Source organism: Scophthalmus maximus, chromosome 13, assembly GCF_022379125.1.
Source record: "Scophthalmus maximus strain ysfricsl-2021 chromosome 13, ASM2237912v1, whole genome shotgun sequence".
NCBI lineage: Eukaryota > Metazoa > Chordata > Actinopteri > Pleuronectiformes > Scophthalmidae > Scophthalmus > Scophthalmus maximus.
Window position 1 is genome coordinate 8527893 of NC_061527.1, and position 19514 is coordinate 8547406.

Sequence of the window (19514 nt, forward strand, 5' to 3'; positions counted from 1 at the left end):
TAGCTCCTAAATGTGTGAGCATACCGATTAATGTAAAGGACAAAAATAAACTACATATTGAATCATTCTTTCAGAAAAAACAAGACAAAGTGAAGTTGGGTAGTTGATAAAATAAAATGAAAATGGACGTAAACGTTCTGTATTTTATTTTGCCTCTACATGTCAAGTCAAGTCTATTTTGATTATAAAGCCTAATATCACAAATTTAATAGTCATAATCTGGATACGAACCCCCACCCCAAAAATAAACAAACAAGCAAAAAACCCAGTACTGTATGTGAGCAAAACTGAAGACTGAAGAAGAAAATTTGACATAGAAAAACCAAATAAAGATACCTTCATTATCATTTTCGTGTGTCAGATAAAAATATAATATATAAAATATTAAACTGCAGGATAAATGAAAAATGATTATCAGCCTTTCCACTGTACAATTTTCAATTTCAACCATCACCTCATTACATGAGACCCAGCTGTATGAAAACATTGTCACTGTCTAGTTTAAACAGTCAGCACATGTCATGGAAACCTTGCACTTTACCTCTGACTATCTTTATTTCTTTTAATCTTCAATTTTTCTTGAATGTAAAAACAAATATTTGATTATTCACTCAAATAAAGGGAACAAATAATTGCAAAAATAAAACATTTAAGGGGAACATATTGTGGTTTTAGGAGCAGCTGTTTACTGTATATTTTGTTCTACATCTATGAATAAGCTAAGGCTAGTAATAATGATGACAATAGAAATGTAGAAAGAAAAAAAAATGGCCATAAATTGAATGCAGTCACGTGCAAAATCATCACAGTTAATCAGGAAAATGTGAATCAGGGCCAACTGGACTGGGTTATAGATACTTGACTATAAGGCTTTTTCACTTCCAATAACAGTTAAATAAAATAAGAATTGTATACGTTCAGAGATTCACATCTCCATGAGAACACAGCATGACATCTCATTATTACAAACTAATAATTTCCAAGTTGAATTGCAGAATCAGATTGTTTCGAACTGTAATGGAACATGGTCCAATTTCTGTCTGTATGTAAAGTAAAGCCGTGACCTTGGTGTGGAGTAGATCACAGGAGGAGATTGTGGTCCAAACTGGGTGGTGCTGACTGCGCTGCTCCTGTGGCTCCAGTCGGGGCAAAGAAGGAGGGTACAGGTGTAGTAGGGAACCTGTTGAGAGTGGTGGGTGAAGCAGGTGTATTTCCTCCCCACATGACCCCAGGCTGAGAGGTCACCATGCCACCAGCCTCATACTGGCTGCCTGCAGAGGGCGCTGCGACACCTGGCGGTGCCCACGCCGCCAAGCCTCCGGACACGGTTGGCCAGGGCGCCACAGCCACCGCCAGACCTGACCACTGGTTCCCCGGTGGCCCCTTCTGACCCTGGGTCATTGCAGTTGGAGAGTACGGGGGAGAGGAGTACGGGGAGCCCCCTAGTGGCTGTGTGGGGAACATGGAGAGGATCTGAGAGGTGGAGAGATTCGACTGTGGAGAATCTGTGAGGAAAGTAGAAGATGAAGAAAAGTGAGTTTGCAAAGCTCAATTCTGCTCTGGTTGATATTTCAATGTTCGGTGTCACTCTACAACCCAACAAAATATTAGTAGCAGTATATTAGTGTAGATATTGGTTGAAATTGATACATTAGTGGATAGATACACACACTCATGAATCACACACTAAATTAAAAGGCAGGACTGTGCGTTTGGATGGATTGAAATAATGAGATGTAAAGTATTGATCGGTAAGCTTTAAAATTTGTGATTGGTGAATATTGTATTCACCAATCACAAATTGTATGAAATGATGTATAGAAAAAAGATCAACAGATTAATCAATAAATAAAACCCCCCATCATTTTAAATGTTTACAAACCTCATGTGCAAAAATCAGTCCATCATGCAATGTATTTATCAATCACTTTGCTCAAAAGATGTTTGGAAACAAAAATGCTAATGAGTTGAGTGAGGAAGCGTTTGAGGCTATTTATTCCATCATTTATAAACAATAAACACTGAGCATTCCTCTCTCGTTCTATATCAGCAGTACCATGGGAATCATGGCATCACGAACATGGTTCTTATCAAACACGAAATGGACGTGTTCAGAGTGATCATGGGAACAAACTTTTTTAATATCCTTTGTCTTCTATCTTGCATCTGATGGTCAAAGGTCAGAGGTCTGTTGAGGAGCAGTAGCTCAGCAGCTGCTGGGAATCACTGCATGGAGTTGTGTATAGATCAAATAACTTAACATAGTATATATTATTATGTATATTACAGTATTGTATATCAAGCATATTTTGCAGTTTTTAAAACCTACCTTGGTCTTATAATTATGAATAGCTCTAATGAAACATGAGGATAAGAGGTTTTATTTTAAATAGCATGTGAGTGGACCCGTAGTTTAGTTTGGGTAATTTTGGTTGCAGGCTCCTCCATGTCACTTCATCCATGTTATTTATTCAGCCACAGTTTTCATACCACAGTTTGATGATGCTCTGATTGTGTAAACATGAGTGAAAGTAAAGTTGGATGAAAACTAAATGGGACATAGCGGTTCGGGGCCGCGATGCTCTGGAATGATCTGCCCAAGATAATCCAGTGTGCTGACTCACTGAAGTCCCTTCTTCAGACCCTTTCCTTATTTGACTTGAATTTGTATTTTCTTTGAACTTTTAATTCCGATGTTTTCATTTCTTATTTGTTTGAAGTGCCTGCCTTGTGAAGAACTTTGTAATGTCAATTTTGAAAACGCCTCTATTGTTATAATAATATGTATTTATTTGTAAAAAGATCGATTGAAAAAAAGGGAGGGTGTGTGATGTGCATTGTGAGACATTCATAGTCATATGTGAAATCATACTGGTGCGACCTGTATTTTAACTATGTAAAGAAACAAATATGGAAAAAAAGAGAGGCCCCTTTTTTACCTCCCAGGTAACCCACAGGCTGAGCGCTGCCCTCAAGTAGCTCTACGTATTAAATCTATGAGTCCTTAGCCCGAGGAAAAATGCTCCGAGAGGAAGTGCAGACAACAATACAAAAGAGCCACTTTCTCTGAGGTCAGTCTTGCCCTGATGCAGGGCAGTACTGTACTTGCCCTATGAAACCACTCACCTGGCTGACTGGTGCAGGAGCTCTGGGTGGGCGACAGCGGCTCCTCCATCTGGACGGAGAAAACTTCCATCAGCTCATTACTGAGAGCGACCTGAAGACGCAGAGACAGAAAACAAGTTAGTTTGTTGATGTAAGTGTAGAAGCGACCTGTAGTGGAGGACAGTGTTATCTGACTGGTTTAACCTTTTAAGTGGAATAGATAAGATAATTATTATTAGTCCCACAACAGGGACATTTGCCTTGTTACAGCAGCGAAGGAGATATTAGAAAATAGATGAAAAATAGAAGAAAAAAAACGTGGAGTTGAATGCATAAAATGTTGTACGCTTAGTTAAATTCTCAGTAAAAACATATTTAACACCCTTCTTGTTCTGTGAGACACAGTTCAAAGAGTCAGACAGTTACATGTATTCTGGGGTTCACCTGGTTCGGTTGTCCTGGTGAAGAGTCTGGTCGTGGACTGAACACACCCTCAAACAATGGTTTCTGAAAAGAACAGTAAGATATTCAACCACTGACGTGTTTTTGTTTCAAAATGTGGCCTTCACCTCCATCATGAGGAGCTTTTTTTTGTTATTTAATTCACCTCAGAGTCAGAATCATCATTCAGAAGCAGTAAGGAGCTCGTCTGGAAATCAAAGGGAAACAAAACACAGTGTTGACACACACACAAAAATGAATGAATAAATACAAAATGAAAAGGGTTAATCTCTGACTTGTGTCGGCGTCTCTGTGGGTTCCGGTGGTGTCTCCTGGTCCACACACTGACAGACCTCCTTGATGTCAGCCAGGACTGGATCTGCCTGGTGGACCCAGATAAAATATCACTCTGCATGTACCAAACATATATATACTGAAAAGGTTCAACTTTCCCTCTAATGATAAAGAACAAATGAACAAGAGCTGAAAATCTATGATACACTTACTTATTAGTTTAAATTGCTATTATTATTATTATTATTATTATTATTATTACAAAGGACCATATTCATTCTTTGTGCTATTTTGTGAAGCACAAAGACTAATTAGAAGATTCCCACTTCTAATGTTTTCTTAAACATGCTACTATTTGATTCAATTGAGCTTCACGATGCATTTATACACAAAAGGAAGACTTTGGAGTTTATCCTCAGCGTCGCGTCAAGTATTTGCATTTACTGTTGCTCCCAACGCTCGTATCACCTGCATGCATCAACGCTTGTGTCACTACTTCTTCCCAGGGACCTATTTTCGAGTCATTATCTTGCCTCTGCCTCGTCTCTAATTGTTTACTTAGATAGAACTACCACCTATGAAGAACACTCTGTTCCCCTTAGCTTTGTATGTTGCCCTTTGAGTACTGTGTGTCGTTACCAGGTTGGCCATCTTGATGTAGAAGAGGCTGTAGGTGTCCTGATGTTGGTAGATGTAGGCCAGAGCTCTGGGGTCTGACTGGTCTTTTGTCAAAGAGCTGATCCGGCTCCTCTCGTGGTCATGGAGAACAGCCTGACAAGCAGATAAAGAGGATTTGAGCTTCTGGTCCTGTTACAACTCATCTAACCACAAAACCACCATGCAGCAATAATGGCAGCCTCAGATTTCTCCAAAGCGGTTGAGCATATTGAAAACATAAAGTAGTAGCGATCCCAGAGGATCAGAGATGAAGAGCGGGAGATCATCAGCATGTTTGACTTGAATAACAAAGATTTCAGCTTCATGTAGAGCCGGGGGCCAAGCGGTGAATTTAAAGGATTCATTGTAAACGTCTTTTTAAAATATGAATGAGATTTTTGTTGGAGTTTCTTTAAAATCCAACCAGGATTAAGATGAAATTCTGTGTGTAAACATGGTGTCTGTTTATATAAATCTGGACAAAGAGAAGCACAGCGTGGCTGATCCCAAGTTGAAAGTGATATCAGTGAACTCCAGGGTCCCGGGTTCGAGAAATGAATCAGAAGAGTCAGACGATGTTACGCACCCCGGTCCTCTCATCCAAGATTTTCAGGCCACTGGAGAAAACTTTGAGCCAAACTCTCTGCTTGTGTTTCCCCTGTTTCCTTGCTGCTGCCTCGAACCCCTAAAACAAACAAACAGAGTGATGGTTTTAAGCTCACTCATCATATGATAACAGAAGTATGGCGTTTATATTTAATTTTCTCTCTGATAAAATGACGAGAAGATCATCATACAGACAATTAATCATCTTTTTTTATAAAGTGGAGACAGAATGTAAGTTTTCTTTGGCCGTGGAGGACAGACTATATATACCTTTAGTTTCATCATGGTGTCCCAGCACATCTTGTCCCCCTGCGAGTCGGCTACTGGGTCCACACCGATGACCTTTGCTTTGTATCGAACCCCTTCTCCCTGGAAACGGGATGCGGTGTCGCTGGGCGACCTGGTGGCTCCTGGGAAACACGAGGAGAGGAATATAACGGGTCAAACTATGATGATAAATCTGTGTGAGAACAAGGGAATGTGTGTTTATGTTATAATGTTTGTGTCATAATTTGATTAAAATGCAGTTATTTGTTCTTAGAGTATTTGTGCATTTAATATGTATGTGTGTGTGTGTGTGTGTGCGTGCGTGCGTGCGTGCGTGCGTGCGTGTGTGTGTGTGTGCGTGTGTGTGCGTGTGTGTATGTGTGTGTGTGTGCGTGCGTGCGTACCAAATTGTTGAGTGAGCATTTGCCAGATCCTTTGGTCAATGTCATCTCATTTCATGGAGTGAAACAGGTAATTTAGTGATTATTGTAAATGTCGGTGTGTGTTTATGTAACAAAGGTCAACCCTTAAACTGTTTCACATGTGTTGTGTAACAGTTTACTGGCTTTCAGTTTAATGTTAAGCTCAAATAGGCTGCATGTGACTTGCATTGTACAGTCCAGTGGTCAGTCAGAGTCAGTGTTGTAAGTTGGTAGATTGTAACAGTATAATGAACAAAAACTGATTCATTTTTCCAAACACAGGGTGAAATTAAACTGGGAAATGAGCAAAATAAATCCCCAGTGTTATATTTTCACTGGACAAGATTACTGCTCTGTTAGGTTTGCAGATTCTTGGTGGGTTGTAAATATTCTGCTGACGATGTTCAACCTCAACGACCTCATGGGACAGATATCTGAACGACAAGTCTCTTTCCTTATACATGGTGAAGCTCCGGAGATACAAATCCTCCTGGAGGACAAATTATACAAGTCAAAACTCACGGGAGATTTTGTCCCACGCCACGGGACAAAATCTTTAAGGTTTACAAGCGGCGTTAAACCCACTTTAATTTGAGCTTGGATTGTTTTTAGTGAGTTTTCCACTGGTTTTTTTTACGACTGTTGCGTGTTCTCTATTATTCTAAGGCATTTTGTGAAGAGTAGAAGCTAAAAATAAATGCGTGATTCAAAACCCAAAATAGATCAGCCAAAGTAAGATGAGAAAAAACAAGCATCTCATTCTACGTCGCTTTATTCCCTCTCACAATTGAGGTTCCACAACTGCATCATAAAAGTGTGACTACCTCAGTTAGTGCTGTTGTTTCTATAGACACTCAAAGTGGTCATATTTTCATAAAAACATAATGCCTCATGATGGCGAATGATTAACACATCTGTGTCACATGTGAAGAGCATTATGCAAGACTGACATGTTTAGCGCTTGGAGCTGAGAGTCCATCACTCTGTCCGCTAAACTACTGTTTTCGGAACTGTAAATATGAGAGGAAATGGCCTTTTAGGAGCAAAGTGAGCTGTAACTGACAAGATAAACAGACATTGATCTACCTCACACCAAAAGTCTCTCAAGGTTGGAAATGTGTTAAAGGATTTACAGGAAGAAAAAGACTGTATACTTCGTGTGACGTCGAGAATATGCTTCCCAAACTGCCGGAGCAGCTGGACACGCTCCAGTGAACAAAAACAAAAAGGTCTTACCTCAAAACTGTTTGTCCCGTTTCCCATCAGACAGTAACAAACCAGGGGACAAACTCAATCTTACCAGCAGTGTTTATAAACAAGTTATACACTTAACCGGCTGCGTTCTAAATAAGATTAATTTGAAATGAGGTGTCATTTATTCGCACCTATAAGTTCACATCTACGGAATGAATCTGCTGAATGATAGAAGGTAATTATTACTATTATAAACTAACATAACGTCACAAGTGGCATGGGTGAAAAAAACAAACATGATGTCCTGACCTCTACTGTGCTCAGACAGAATGCAAAGCGAATTACAGGCGGCGAAGACAGTGGAAAAAGATGCAAAGACGCTCTTTTGCACGAGTTGAAAATGCTTCAAATTGAGTGAAACATTCGCTGATTTGAGAAGAGAGAGGAGACAGAGAAACTCGGAGGGAAATAAACACTGCTTCACTTTGCTTTCGGTCTGATCGTATCTCTAGTCTCTTAACTTGGGTCAAGTCTTTGCGGAACACATCATATCTAGTCAGTCACATTAAAACTCCATACTTCGTGAGAGCTGTTCGCTGTTCAACAACTGTTGTTGGAGACATTGTGCGGATCAAGTGTTTTTTCTGGGCGGAAATTGAAATCTTAGATTGCAAGGATTTCAAACAGAAGCAACGCAGCTCAGGTTTGAAATAAAAGATGATGATGACAAAGGATTTCTGATAAGACAAAAACAATTCTGGGTGTTTTTCCTGCAATCATGTTGTACCTATACCACAATCGAAGGGACTGTAGGATTGGAAGCATCCCGCTCATCCACCTCCAAAGAAAAGGCAAGAATCTGTACATTCAGCAGGTTTTGAAAGAATGTTTTTTCCTCAGGTCACATGTCAGAGCCTCTGCCACAAACGGCACATTGCCGAACAAATCCTGACGGTCAACTGCAGTTTAATTCTTGTACCTCTTGTACTGGAGGAGAGCCATGTCCTGACAGCCGCTTGGCCCGGGGCAGGACAACTTCCAGACGTTTGCTCCGTCTCCATCACGGCGAGGTCTTTTTGTAAATTCAAGGCTGGGGTTGGGGTGGTGGCGGCTCAGGATCCCCGAAAAACAATGTGGCCGTCACAGTTGTTGACTGCAAATGTTCAATCTGTTCAGCGGCTTGAGTAAAAAAGTCAACAGGGGCCGGTGCAAAGAAAATCAAAGAATTTGAGAATTTTTTTTCCGTCAGACTGAACAGTTCAAAAAAACAAAACATCTACAGATTGAAGGAAGTTCTGAGAAGAATTTGTAAAATAGAAAAAAACGTTTGCTCCACCTCACCTACTGCGAGCGTGTGTCTGCTCTGACCCTGCCGCTTGGCTTGACTCACAGCTGAAACTTCTCCGAGTCAAAGGTCAGGCCGTAGACTCACTGGTGATATATTTACATCCGCTGGGAGGCCCAAGTACATGGGAACTCTTGTACAAGTCTGGGGAGGAGGCTCTAATTGGAAGGAGAGTCAGTACGTGGTGCTTTCCCTCTCAGGGGGGTTAGTGTGAGGTCATGTGTGTCTATCAAAAAGAGCCTTTTGGGTGGTATATTCTTAAAAATAACAGCTGATCTAAATCAGTCTCTCTACCAAAGAAGTATTTAGCTCGCTGTAAAGACTCTACTAATGGGAGTGACGTTCAGAGGAGCCAGGGAACTGCCCCAGCAGAGAAAGTCATGTTTAAAGGTCCTCTCCTGGCTTTGATTACACCCAGAAAAAAACAGATCTCTGATGCTCGAAATCACACATTTGAAAGTGTTTTAGCTCCGTATCATCTCCTTCAATACTAATACACCTGCCATGACCCCTCACGTACACTGGGCATGCGCGTGCCGGTGTGCGTGAATCCAATCCAATCAGGAAGCGAAAGCGGGTGACTGCACTGCATTACAATTTTGAAACATCTCCGTTTTGGCCCGTCCACACTACAGCGCTCCCCGAAGTTTACAACCTACAACTGGGCAAGCAGCATTCCCCTAATTTCGTAGTTAAAGGGGCTTGAGTTTTGTGGATGTGGCCTTTGTCTCCACCCACCCTCAGCTGATCACCCGCAGCTCCTTGCTCATGAAACACACACACCTCTGCCTGTTTTTTCTGTTTTGCTACCTATACGCTGAACAATGAAGTGGTGACATCGGAGCACAGATAAATGTTCTTCGATATATGCTGTATTTCTTCATGTATTTCACGCATTGCTGTAGGAGCGTCGGTGCGTCTGATCACAACGTGTCAATGTACTCCGTGCTTTATCGTCTATTTGAATTTACTAAATAAACATCATGCTGTACTAAAGAAGGCCCGGTGATTACGTCCATTTCCATACACAGTCTGTTGCACTCTACACTCACTCAACGTGTGGACATTTGGACACTCAAATGAAAAAATTGAACTGTAAATGTAGTGCGGTGTATAGTTTTAGGAAGTAGTAGTAAAGTTTCGGGAGTGATTTTGGACGCGGCCCATGTCTTGGAGCCAAAGCTGAGACAACCCCCGGACATCACCATGACTTCGTCTGGGTTATTTTCTTAGACTTGTCTCTTCTCTCCCACCAGAGTCAAGACATTATGCAATTGTGCTCACCTGCAGGGCAGTCCTTCCTCGTGATGACTAAACCGAACACATAGTGTGGACTGAGCCTTTAAAGCCCCTGACTGTCATGTTAGTGAGTCACTTCCGGGAGCCAGTTGGAAAACAATACACTAGTCTGCGCGCGATGTAGATCAATAAAGGTTTTTCTTGACCTTTTTTTCTAACAAGGTAGACCACGGCTCATGTCCTTCATTTCTGGCATTCGTGACCTTCCGTTGTTTCAGCCTTTGAGTCCGCTGAGTTAAGTTTCTGCACATAACTTTGGTCTTTGGTGTCTTATTTTGAGGCACTTCCCTCAGAATGACTGACTCTGTTGCCACTTATAGCTTTTACTTTGGTTGTCAGTTATATACATTATATATGTTTGCTTATATATGTACTCTATGTATGTATGCGTTTAGGCACACATTTCATTATTTACAAATATTGTAATATATGAATGTTGCTTATTTTTTTTATGTTGCCTGATTCATTTTGATCTTGAAAGCACTTGAACAGTGCTCTATAATTAAATGTATGATAATAACAACAATAATTATAATCATCATCATCGTCAACATAATCATAATTACATTTATATTTCTTTATAGAAAAGCAGCTGTAACTGACCCAAGTTCTTCACTGAAGTACTACTTTACTGATACATGTAACATATTTACATTTTGTTCGAATTTATACTTTGACTTCTCTGCAATTGCACTGTAACTGTACTCTATATCTGAGAGCTATAATCACATTTGACTTTGCATGTAAAATTAGGATCAGATTATCCAGTTGGCCAGAAGTGAGGCTTATTTGAGCTGTGGACTCATTTTGACCCCTCCTCCCTCCCTCCCTCCCTCCCTCCCTCTCTGTGCACGGAGTTTGTGTAGCGACAGCGCACTATACATTTAGCAGTGTTATTACATTTCCCCCACAGACCAACCAGGAATTGATTGCCAGAATAATGATTCTAAGAATAATAATTTGATGACCCTTACATTTATTTAGGTATATGCACCATGTAAGTGTCATATCTTCAGAAAGAGGCTGCAAAACTGCATCGTGCCACAGAGCAGCTGTACATGACAGAGCCATGAAGGAAAAAAAAGAAAAAAGTTGGCCCTTTCTCAAAGCCCTAATCATTTCTGTTTAGATTGTGACTTAGTGCTGCATATTCCAACATTTTGTAATCAAATTACCACAAACCAATTGCCCGCAAAGTATTCGGGGGGAGGTGAAGATCCGGGCCTCTGGAGTATTTTTCCACTTTGCCCAGTTTGCAATTCAGCCCGAGATGAGGCAGATTGTAGTTGTTTGATGTAAATCAGATACAAATGAAGAAATGTCGACAGTTTGAGAAGATACAGAGAAAGTTTAAGCCATTATTCTTTCTCTAGCCCCCCCCCACACACACACACACACACTTGCATTTGAGCTAAGTGTCTGGTAATCAAGCGATGCACTTTCTCAAATAAATATTTTGAACCAGACCACTTGTGACATGATATCTGTGCTAGCAAAGAGGCTTTTTAAGGGGAGAAACCTATTTCTCAGAAAGTAAAGCTGGTTTGTTGAAAACCCTCAGAAGCAGGAAGGATCTTATGTCAGATTAAGCGCGGCTTGCCTGAAATCTCCTCCAAATGAGAGGGAATCTTTTTAAGTCAAAAATAATATGCGAACCCTGGATGTGAGGGCCAGATCTGGCAGAATGGAAGACGCTTTAGTAACCTGAGGACATGAAATACCAGATTTAATCCACTTCACCAGGGAATCTGCGCAACACACCAAGGAAAGGGTCACATAATGCATGCTACTGTCATCACAACACCGAGGGGGTTTCAAGTTTCCTTTTTAACAAGAACAACAAGTGTGGGATCATAGATACGGTATCATTTCCCATCAGTGACAGTGAGGAGGATATCTTTCTCTCTCTCTCTCTCTCACACACACACACACACACACACACACACACACACACACACACACACACACACACACACACACACACACACACACACACACACACACACACACACACACACACACACACACACACACACACACACACACACACACACACAGTAGTGATGAGCACTGTAGGATTTAATCAACAGTTCATGATTCTTTAACAGCCAATGAGCTTACTGGTAGATAGAGAGTCTCTGACTCTGGTTCAATGTTAACCTCAGTGTTGCTGATTCTCAGAGTCCAGAGTCCCTGCTCAAATAAACAGATCCGTCTCCAGAGACAATTCATTGTCAGGCTTTGAAACACAGCCAATTCCGTTGACAAGCTATTTACCCGGGACCTGATTTTTTTCTAAACCTTCCCGCAAGTTTGTTTTGCACACGTTTTCTGACTTTTCCTATGACATGTTGGGCTCAAACTGTCAGTACTGTGACCTTTAATATTATGTGAAGATCAATATGCAAACATTTTTTTTACCAATCAATGGGTTATGACCTCGTCACACAGATCAGCAGCTCTGCAGTGTGTTGATTCGAGTGCGTCTCAGTCAGATTTCTGCAGCTAATGCGGTTCAGTGTTTCCCACATTCCTCTTTCATATTTTGTGGGACAGCAAATCTACTGTCGTTGCGTGTTTCATTCTCAAACTTAAACTTAGGGATTACGTGTTCCGCGAAACGGAGATTTGGATAAACAAAGAAAAATTCTGTAATCAAGCTAAACACCAGGTCGGTCCTGTTACCCTCTGCAAACTTTTGCTGATAAGATTTTAAACTAGAAAAAAAAGTATATATATATATATATATATATATATATATATATATATATATATATATATATATATATATATATATATATATATATATATATATATATATATATATATATATATATATGTTTTACAGTTTGTTTAAATGTGTTTTATAAATTCACCCTGTTTTCGAATGTACCTGCATTAAATACATTTTGTCCAAGTGCTAATTCCACAGACACCTTTGTATGTAAGTGATAAATGACACGGTGACAAATGAAAGGGTTTAAAAGGAAAATATTCATATGTCTGGCTATGTTTGCATGCAGATGACACGGACAAACACCTAACAGCCTTTTATTCGTGTAAAAAATAGCCCGGCTGAGCAAGGTAGTCAGTGACAGTGTGGCCTAACGCCAAACTCTTGTGTGTCCCTTCGACTATAAACAAAGCCTTTTATAGGGAGTGTCATGGTTCTCAGAAAAGGGACAAAAGCGCACGACTCAGGAGGACGATATAGATGTGAAGAGACTTTATCTAGAAAAAAAAAAAATCCCATATGACGAAATAAATCCAAGCTGGCAAACAAAGTTGAAAGAGTAAAGGCTGATTCAAAATCCAAAAAACACACGCAAGGTCAACAACACAATCAGGACCGAAGGAGGCAGGCCAAAAAAAAGAAAAGAAAGAGCGCTGGAAAGCTAGTGCACATGGCACAAAGACAATCTGGCAGAAGACAGCAAGTGGAAGTGGACCAGTACATATATATATATATATACATATATATATATATATATATATATATATATATATATATATATATGGGGAGGGAATGAGGAGCTAACTTAAGAAGTTAATTTGGATCATTCCACATTTGATTAGAGACAGAACATAAATATATTTTTCGGTAAAACATAATAAGTTATACAGTTTACTAGGAACACCCTCGTACTACTAGGTAGAGCGCGTCCTTGTTCTCGAAACTGCTGTAAGCGTCAATAGACAACTATTTGGGCTTAAACGTGTCATTATGATGTTGAACCTGATTGCACAGTGTGATGTTGATAGAAAAATGACACCATCCGCACTCAGAGAATAGCATTCTGCCGGTACCTATCCCTAGGGCGCTTCGAGGAAAAGTACCTTTGTCCTTACTGGCGTCTTGCTCCTGCAGCGACTTTACGACAGAGACCAAACATTTACACCACCTGCCACCACTGGGAGCACGGGAGTGTCAATTGGCATGGATTTCCACGAGATGTTCGAAACCTTTCTGTGAGGTTCTGTTTCGCCGAACTGTGACACCGAATTGTTGTCTTAGCGTCCGCATGACTCATGCCGGGAAAAACAACTCATCGGACCAGGTTAGGGTTTTTTCCAGTTTTCAAGCGGTCCTGTGTTGGTGAGCTCGTGTTCACCACGGCCTTTTGATTTCAGACAGGGGTGGAGCCCGACGTGGACTCTAAGATGTCGTAGCTCACCACAGTTGTGAAGAGTGGTTATCTGAGTCCCCGTGGCCCTTTTTCTGACGGCCCCGGCCAGCCTGGCCACCTCTCGCCTCTGACCGCTCGCCGACGAGGTGTTTCGGCCCAGAGAACCGCCGCTCGCTGAGCGCTTTTGTTTCCGAGCAAATCACACTGGGTCGTTGTCGTGCATGGAAACTCCGGGAGATTGGCAGTTTCAGAAATAGAAAGGCTGCGCTCAAGGCAGCCACATCTGGCACCAACAACCATGCCAAATCCTGTCGAACTGAGATCATACGTTTTCCTTTTTTCATGTGAATATTAACCGAAGCTTTGAACTCCTTCAAAACGGGAGCGCTCATCTACGGCCTTTTAAAAGCTCTGATTAATACAGCTGCTTTCACTCATGCACTGAACACATTTTCAGCAACTTTTCCGGAGCGGCTTATATGTGAGAAACTCAAATGCTGCCAACCCCATTGTTAATTTTTCCGGAATATGTCCATGTGACGGGGGTTAGGGTTATATGGAAGATTCACGGAGAGTGGGTGGCCGCTCCACCCAGGCGCCACCCCTCGCCTGAATGCTCCGGAAATGTTCCTGCTGTTGTGAAGGCGTCTGACATCGGACAAATCTCCTGCTGTGTTGTTCTATATGAACAGATAGACCACGTCTGAAAACAGTAAAGTGAACAATTGCAGTAACTAGTGTAAATCAGACTGTTTGCAGTTTTGCAGCCGTGGTTAAGGGATTTGGTACATGAGTCTCAGTGATTGTGTTTCGAGTTTCAATTTCACTGTGTAAACAATTGTGGAAAACCAATTCATGATCTGTCAACTTGCTCTTGTTTGGCCCGGATTATATTTTCAGCAACCATGACACAGTCTTTGGACTCTTAGAAGGCCACAGGTTAAGTGCCAGCATGAGTCATGTCCTACCATTGAACTCCAGTAGTCACTCACTCTGAATAAAAGCAGCGTCCAGATCCCTGAAGTGTAAATCATACAACGGTTGCAAAGCTTCAATTCACTTGAAGAACAATTAACATTCACAAATGCAGTCGTGACATTCCATTGTTATCTGCACAACACGGCTCCTCCTCGGATACATCACGAAATCAACTTTTATTTTAGTCGAGGTTTTGGCTGGGGACCTTCCAAATACAGTAAGTTGTTCCATTGTCGGAGTCGATTATTTTTTCTACGGCTGTAAACACAAAAAAACATCAACAGTTCCAGCATCTGTTCCCCAGATGGATTTGCAGTGATGAAGCGGGCGAGTGGGGCATGTGCATGTTGCTCAAACGGAGTTTCCGAAATTACTGAAGGTTCACATCAAAATAATGCCACGAGAAATTTATGTCTGTGGCAAATGTTGATCTGTTGGTCTGGACTGAAATATCTGAACAGCTATCAGAGACACAGGATTTAGTACAAAACCTCCGTGATTCCCAGAGGATGAACCCAACTGATTCTGGTGACTTTACCTCTAACTTTACCATGACATCCACGTTTATAGATTTGAGTGATCTGTCTCAATCTGGACCTGTGTCTTCCTTAGAATGAAAGACTTTCATGAGCCTCGGAACTTTTCACAGGGAATCATCATCATCATTTGGTCAAAGTTTGGATTTGATTACTAACCTGTTGCTCTTTCTTCAAATCTTTCTCTTTTTTTGGTCTTATTCAAAGGTCTAAGGTCAAAGTAAATAAAATTCAACTTCACTAATACACATAACTAAGATGTAAATGTAGGAAACGTTATTCCTGCGCACATTGTTATGTGACGCACATTTCCAGCATACTCTTATGCATTAATCTGTGAATATGTGAAATGAAGTCAAGGCTCTCATGGTCTGTTTGTGCTTTCGCTTCCCTCTTTACGTGCAGTTATGAGCTTTGCGAGAAAAAAATGTACGCTATTTTTATTTTAATTCGGAAGGGAAGGGTGGTGGGTGAATGAGGTAAGGCCATGTGGAAACAGATCAAATCAGATTCAAACCAGGACTCTGCAGTCACATAATGGGCGTCGTAGCCAATGAAGTGTCCTGTTTTCATCCAGATGAAGTCGCTTTCATTTCAGCCACGGAAGTTTCTGTCCTAAAGATCCAGTTTGAAGGACTCAGGGACACATGACTTTGATTTTCATTCATTTTCTCATAAATTTCCATAGAAACTGAGCAGTGGAGTCGCCCACTTTTGCACTGGCTTCCCTTTCCAGACTGAAATATCTTGATACAACCAAATAACCAAACTATTTTGACGCATTCCATTGCAATCTTCTACAGATATTAAAGGTCTCTAAAAGATTAACCCACTGATCCTCAGACTTTTTTCCTCTTTCCTGCCACCTGCAGGTTAATATTTTTGGCTTTTAGTGAAACACCTTGATATTCATCTTGATAGACGGATCAAGTGCCGTAACATTTTGGACAGATATTCACTCAGGGTGAACTGAAATAACTTTGGTGATCCACTCACTTCTCATCTTGTGCCACCTTCAGATCAGAACTGTTTTGGTTCATGACTGAATACCTTCAAAACGAATCACATTCCAAGCAGGCTCAACTGTATTTTGTGTCTGCATGGCTGCAAAATCTTAGTCTTGTTATTAAACTACTGTGGGGAAAGTTCACTCAATAAGAACTTCACTTCAGGCGAGTTTCTCTGACCTCAGGAGAATGGAATGATAATGAAACACAATATGTTATTTTCTTCCTATAGGTGTCTCTCAATCTCTTAAAACATTAACAAAAGACAGTTTGGTGGCGTAGTGAAGTCTGAAGTCTGAGTGTGGTAGTTTGTTGTTGTCTTCGGGATCACTGCTGTCATTGCGATCGGAAGCCGAATTATCCTCAGAGGTCTCCTCCTCTCGGAAAAAATTCATTTCTCCACCACTGTCCGGTGGACACAGGAGGGGCCGTGAGCCAAACTGCCACTCAATGTTTGCTGCGCTTGTCTCTCTTATAATTTAAAACTTGAACATACAGTGACCAAAAATCCTTCATTCACATATAAATGTAAAAATCCCAAATTGCCAAGATCTAAAAAAGTGTAACTTAAAATTGTGATTTAAAACTGGACAAAAAGTCAACTTTGACCACAGTGCTCCTCTGAGTTTGAAAATTGCCTGAAACATTTGGGATCATATGTCATATTACATCAGGTCTAGTCGTTTTGACATTTTGAACGAGGAAAAGGTTATATTGACATCTTTATGAATGGTATCCGCTTGCATAACATTTCCAAGTAAAACAGCAGCGGTTATGTTATCTCACTTTTTTGTTTTGTTGTATATTTGTCTTGTCAAGTATATTGTGTGTTTGTTCATGTAATTAAATAGAAGGAGTAGCATAACAGACTGTGCTTGATTTTCAGTAACTAAGAAACTGCATTAATTGTGTGTTTGTGTCTGCGTGTGTGATAAATAAAAGGTTATTGGGAGTTGCCGACACATCATCCCATGAGAGCATTGAGATGGATGGCATCAAGCGATTAAACAAAAACAGAAACATGACTCTTGACAAGGTTAAACTGAAGACCTAAAGGTTTTCTCAGGCTTTTGACCGTCCTCCATTGTTTTTTTAATCACATTTTTTGCATTTCCATTAATTTTATTGTGTTGTTCTATTTTTTATTGCATTCCATTCTTGTGCTTCTCTCTGTTTCTATTTATCGTGAAGCACTTTGGTCGACTTGAGTTGTTTTAAATGTGAAAACTTACCACTTTTTTCCAGTCTTCAAACATCCCACCAAGTGAATATTCTCAAAGTAAGGTAGTCGTCCCTGGAGGTGGATGGATTACCGGAGAGCAGGGAGTGTTTCACGAAAATATCTTCACTGTAAACTGCATCACGTCTCTTTCTGTATGTGCAGGAATGTGACACAGAGATTATTTCAGTGAGTGTGTGTGTGTCTGCATTCATAGAAATAACCTGACGGGGAAACATGGAGAGATCAGCATTTATCCTCATGTCATCTTCCACATTTGAAAATATGTTTCTTAACTCATAACCTGCAAACAAACAGATCTGGCTTTGGATCCTTTATATCCTCCAAAGACGAAAGAAGTTGTCTTCCTGCAGCAGATCATTAGTGAAAGGAGAGGAGGAAGAGCTCAGAAAACCTGGGGTGACGACGTTCCTCAACAGTGTGATGTGTGTGAGTTTTGGAAAAGATGAAGAGGTTTTTAAAAGAAATAATCACTGGCTTTCAGTGTTTTAGCATTTCGCAGCTCCAACAAATTCAGTGCTATGGTGTTTTCTCTCTGTCTCTCTTTGTTTTCAGATTCCTCTGTTCCCCTCATCGTCGTGAAATAAAAGTTCTACTGGGAATCCTTTCTTTTGAACAAATGAAATTGTTGACACGACAGATTAAATCCACCTACGTTTAAGGGCGGCCCCCTGGAGTTCCTGCTGAGTCCCGCCGGTTTCAATAAAACGCTCCTCAATGGATTTAATCAAGACTGCTGCTCCTCTGAAAATGAAGCCGATGAAGCAGATGTTTTTATTTGCGTTGTTTAGTTACTCGTTTCTCCAGCAGCATGAAACACCCAAGCTACTGTCAGAGGCAACATTTCTTCCGGAATGAATGGAGCCATGTGGTTGGGGTAGATGCCAGGCGCTGTCATTCTTCATGGAAGTACCTGTGGCCACACCCAACCACGATGCACCAACACAACCTGCAGACGAATTTTACAAAGGGGTCCGGAGCAACATTTGCGGACATTTACATTGTCACGCAGAGCTCCCTGTCCCATGTGTGGACCTCAGTGTACGTCTGAGAGTAGCTTCAGACAACTCTACAACAGCAGCTTCCTCCTTAACTCATCACTAGGAGTATTATAATGCCCATTTTTCTGACATTCTTATGATGTTTAATTTCTTTTATTAACTCTCACATACTCTACTATGATTTTTTTTTTCATCTGCTGTTGACTTCGACTGACTCCGTCTCATGTAACTTTCAACCCACTTCCCCTCATGATTTCTTTGTGCTTCTGAAGACCCAGGAGATCACTGCAGGAAAGGACAGATTTGTGTTCCTCCCCCCTACCTCAATACTCCTTCTACACCAAAAGGTCTTTACATCTGTGTGCGAGAAAACAATAAAAAGCATACGGAACTTATTTGTAGTCATTTTTTATGTTCACCGTCACGGCATCTCTAAACAATAAAAAGGCTCGACTGGAGGCCGAAACATAAAAAGGATGCCAAGGAAACAACCTGCTTTATTTTAAACATAGTAAAAAAAACTAAAGAGGGGAAAGGAGATCCCCCGCCAGAAGGAGAACAAAGGATGGAGAAGCTGCTGAGACGGCCCCACAACTGGCAATCGCACTTGGGTCAAATGACAGACCAAAAGCTGGACTTGGAATAGCAGCGGATGTTATTCACACATTAAAACTGACAGTGTCGATAGCTCACCCGGTTGAGCTGGCTCCCCAGGCACAGAGGCTTGAGTCCTCACGCAGCTGTCTCCCCCCACTCTCTCGCCCCCCCTTTCAAACCACTAGCTGTCCTATCAGTAAAAGGCTTGAAAGCCCCCACAAAATATCAAAAGACAAAACTGAAAAAAGCGACGTCGTCAGTGAGGGTTGCAGGACGATTGCCCAGTGCACAAGTCTTTGGTTGGAGTTCTGAATTCGATCGACGAATGCCATAGAACTGTGGTCAGAATACAGAACGCAGGGGCAGCACAGTGGGACGGCGGTTGGCCTCACAGCAAG

At 41.1% G+C, this 19514-nt stretch overlaps 1 protein-coding gene across 3 annotated transcripts; it reads right to left on the reverse strand.

The window, feature by feature from the left end:
• Positions 1-129: 129 nt before the first annotated feature.
• LOC118317666 (disabled homolog 1-like) lies at positions 130-18262 on the reverse strand. Of its 3 annotated transcripts, none has more exons than XM_035646542.2 (10): positions 18174-18262; positions 17511-17650; positions 5374-5513; positions 5084-5182; positions 4480-4611; positions 3843-3929; positions 3713-3754; positions 3550-3612; positions 3127-3217; positions 130-1505 (listed from the first exon to the last, which is right to left on the reverse strand). In XM_035646542.2, the coding sequence occupies exons 3-10, from the start codon at positions 5401-5403 to the stop codon at positions 1081-1083; spliced, it is 969 nt and encodes a 322-aa protein (XP_035502435.2). In that variant the 5' UTR covers positions 5404-5513; positions 17511-17650; positions 18174-18262; the 3' UTR covers positions 130-1080. The 3 variants fall into 3 exon arrangements, with proteins under 3 accessions (XP_035502435.2, XP_035502434.2, XP_035502433.2); XM_035646541.2 differs by lacking the exons at positions 17511-17650; positions 18174-18262 and adding exons at positions 7966-8165; positions 8328-8462; XM_035646540.2 differs by lacking the exons at positions 17511-17650; positions 18174-18262 and adding an exon at positions 7966-8389.
• Positions 18263-19514: the final 1252 nt, after the last annotated feature.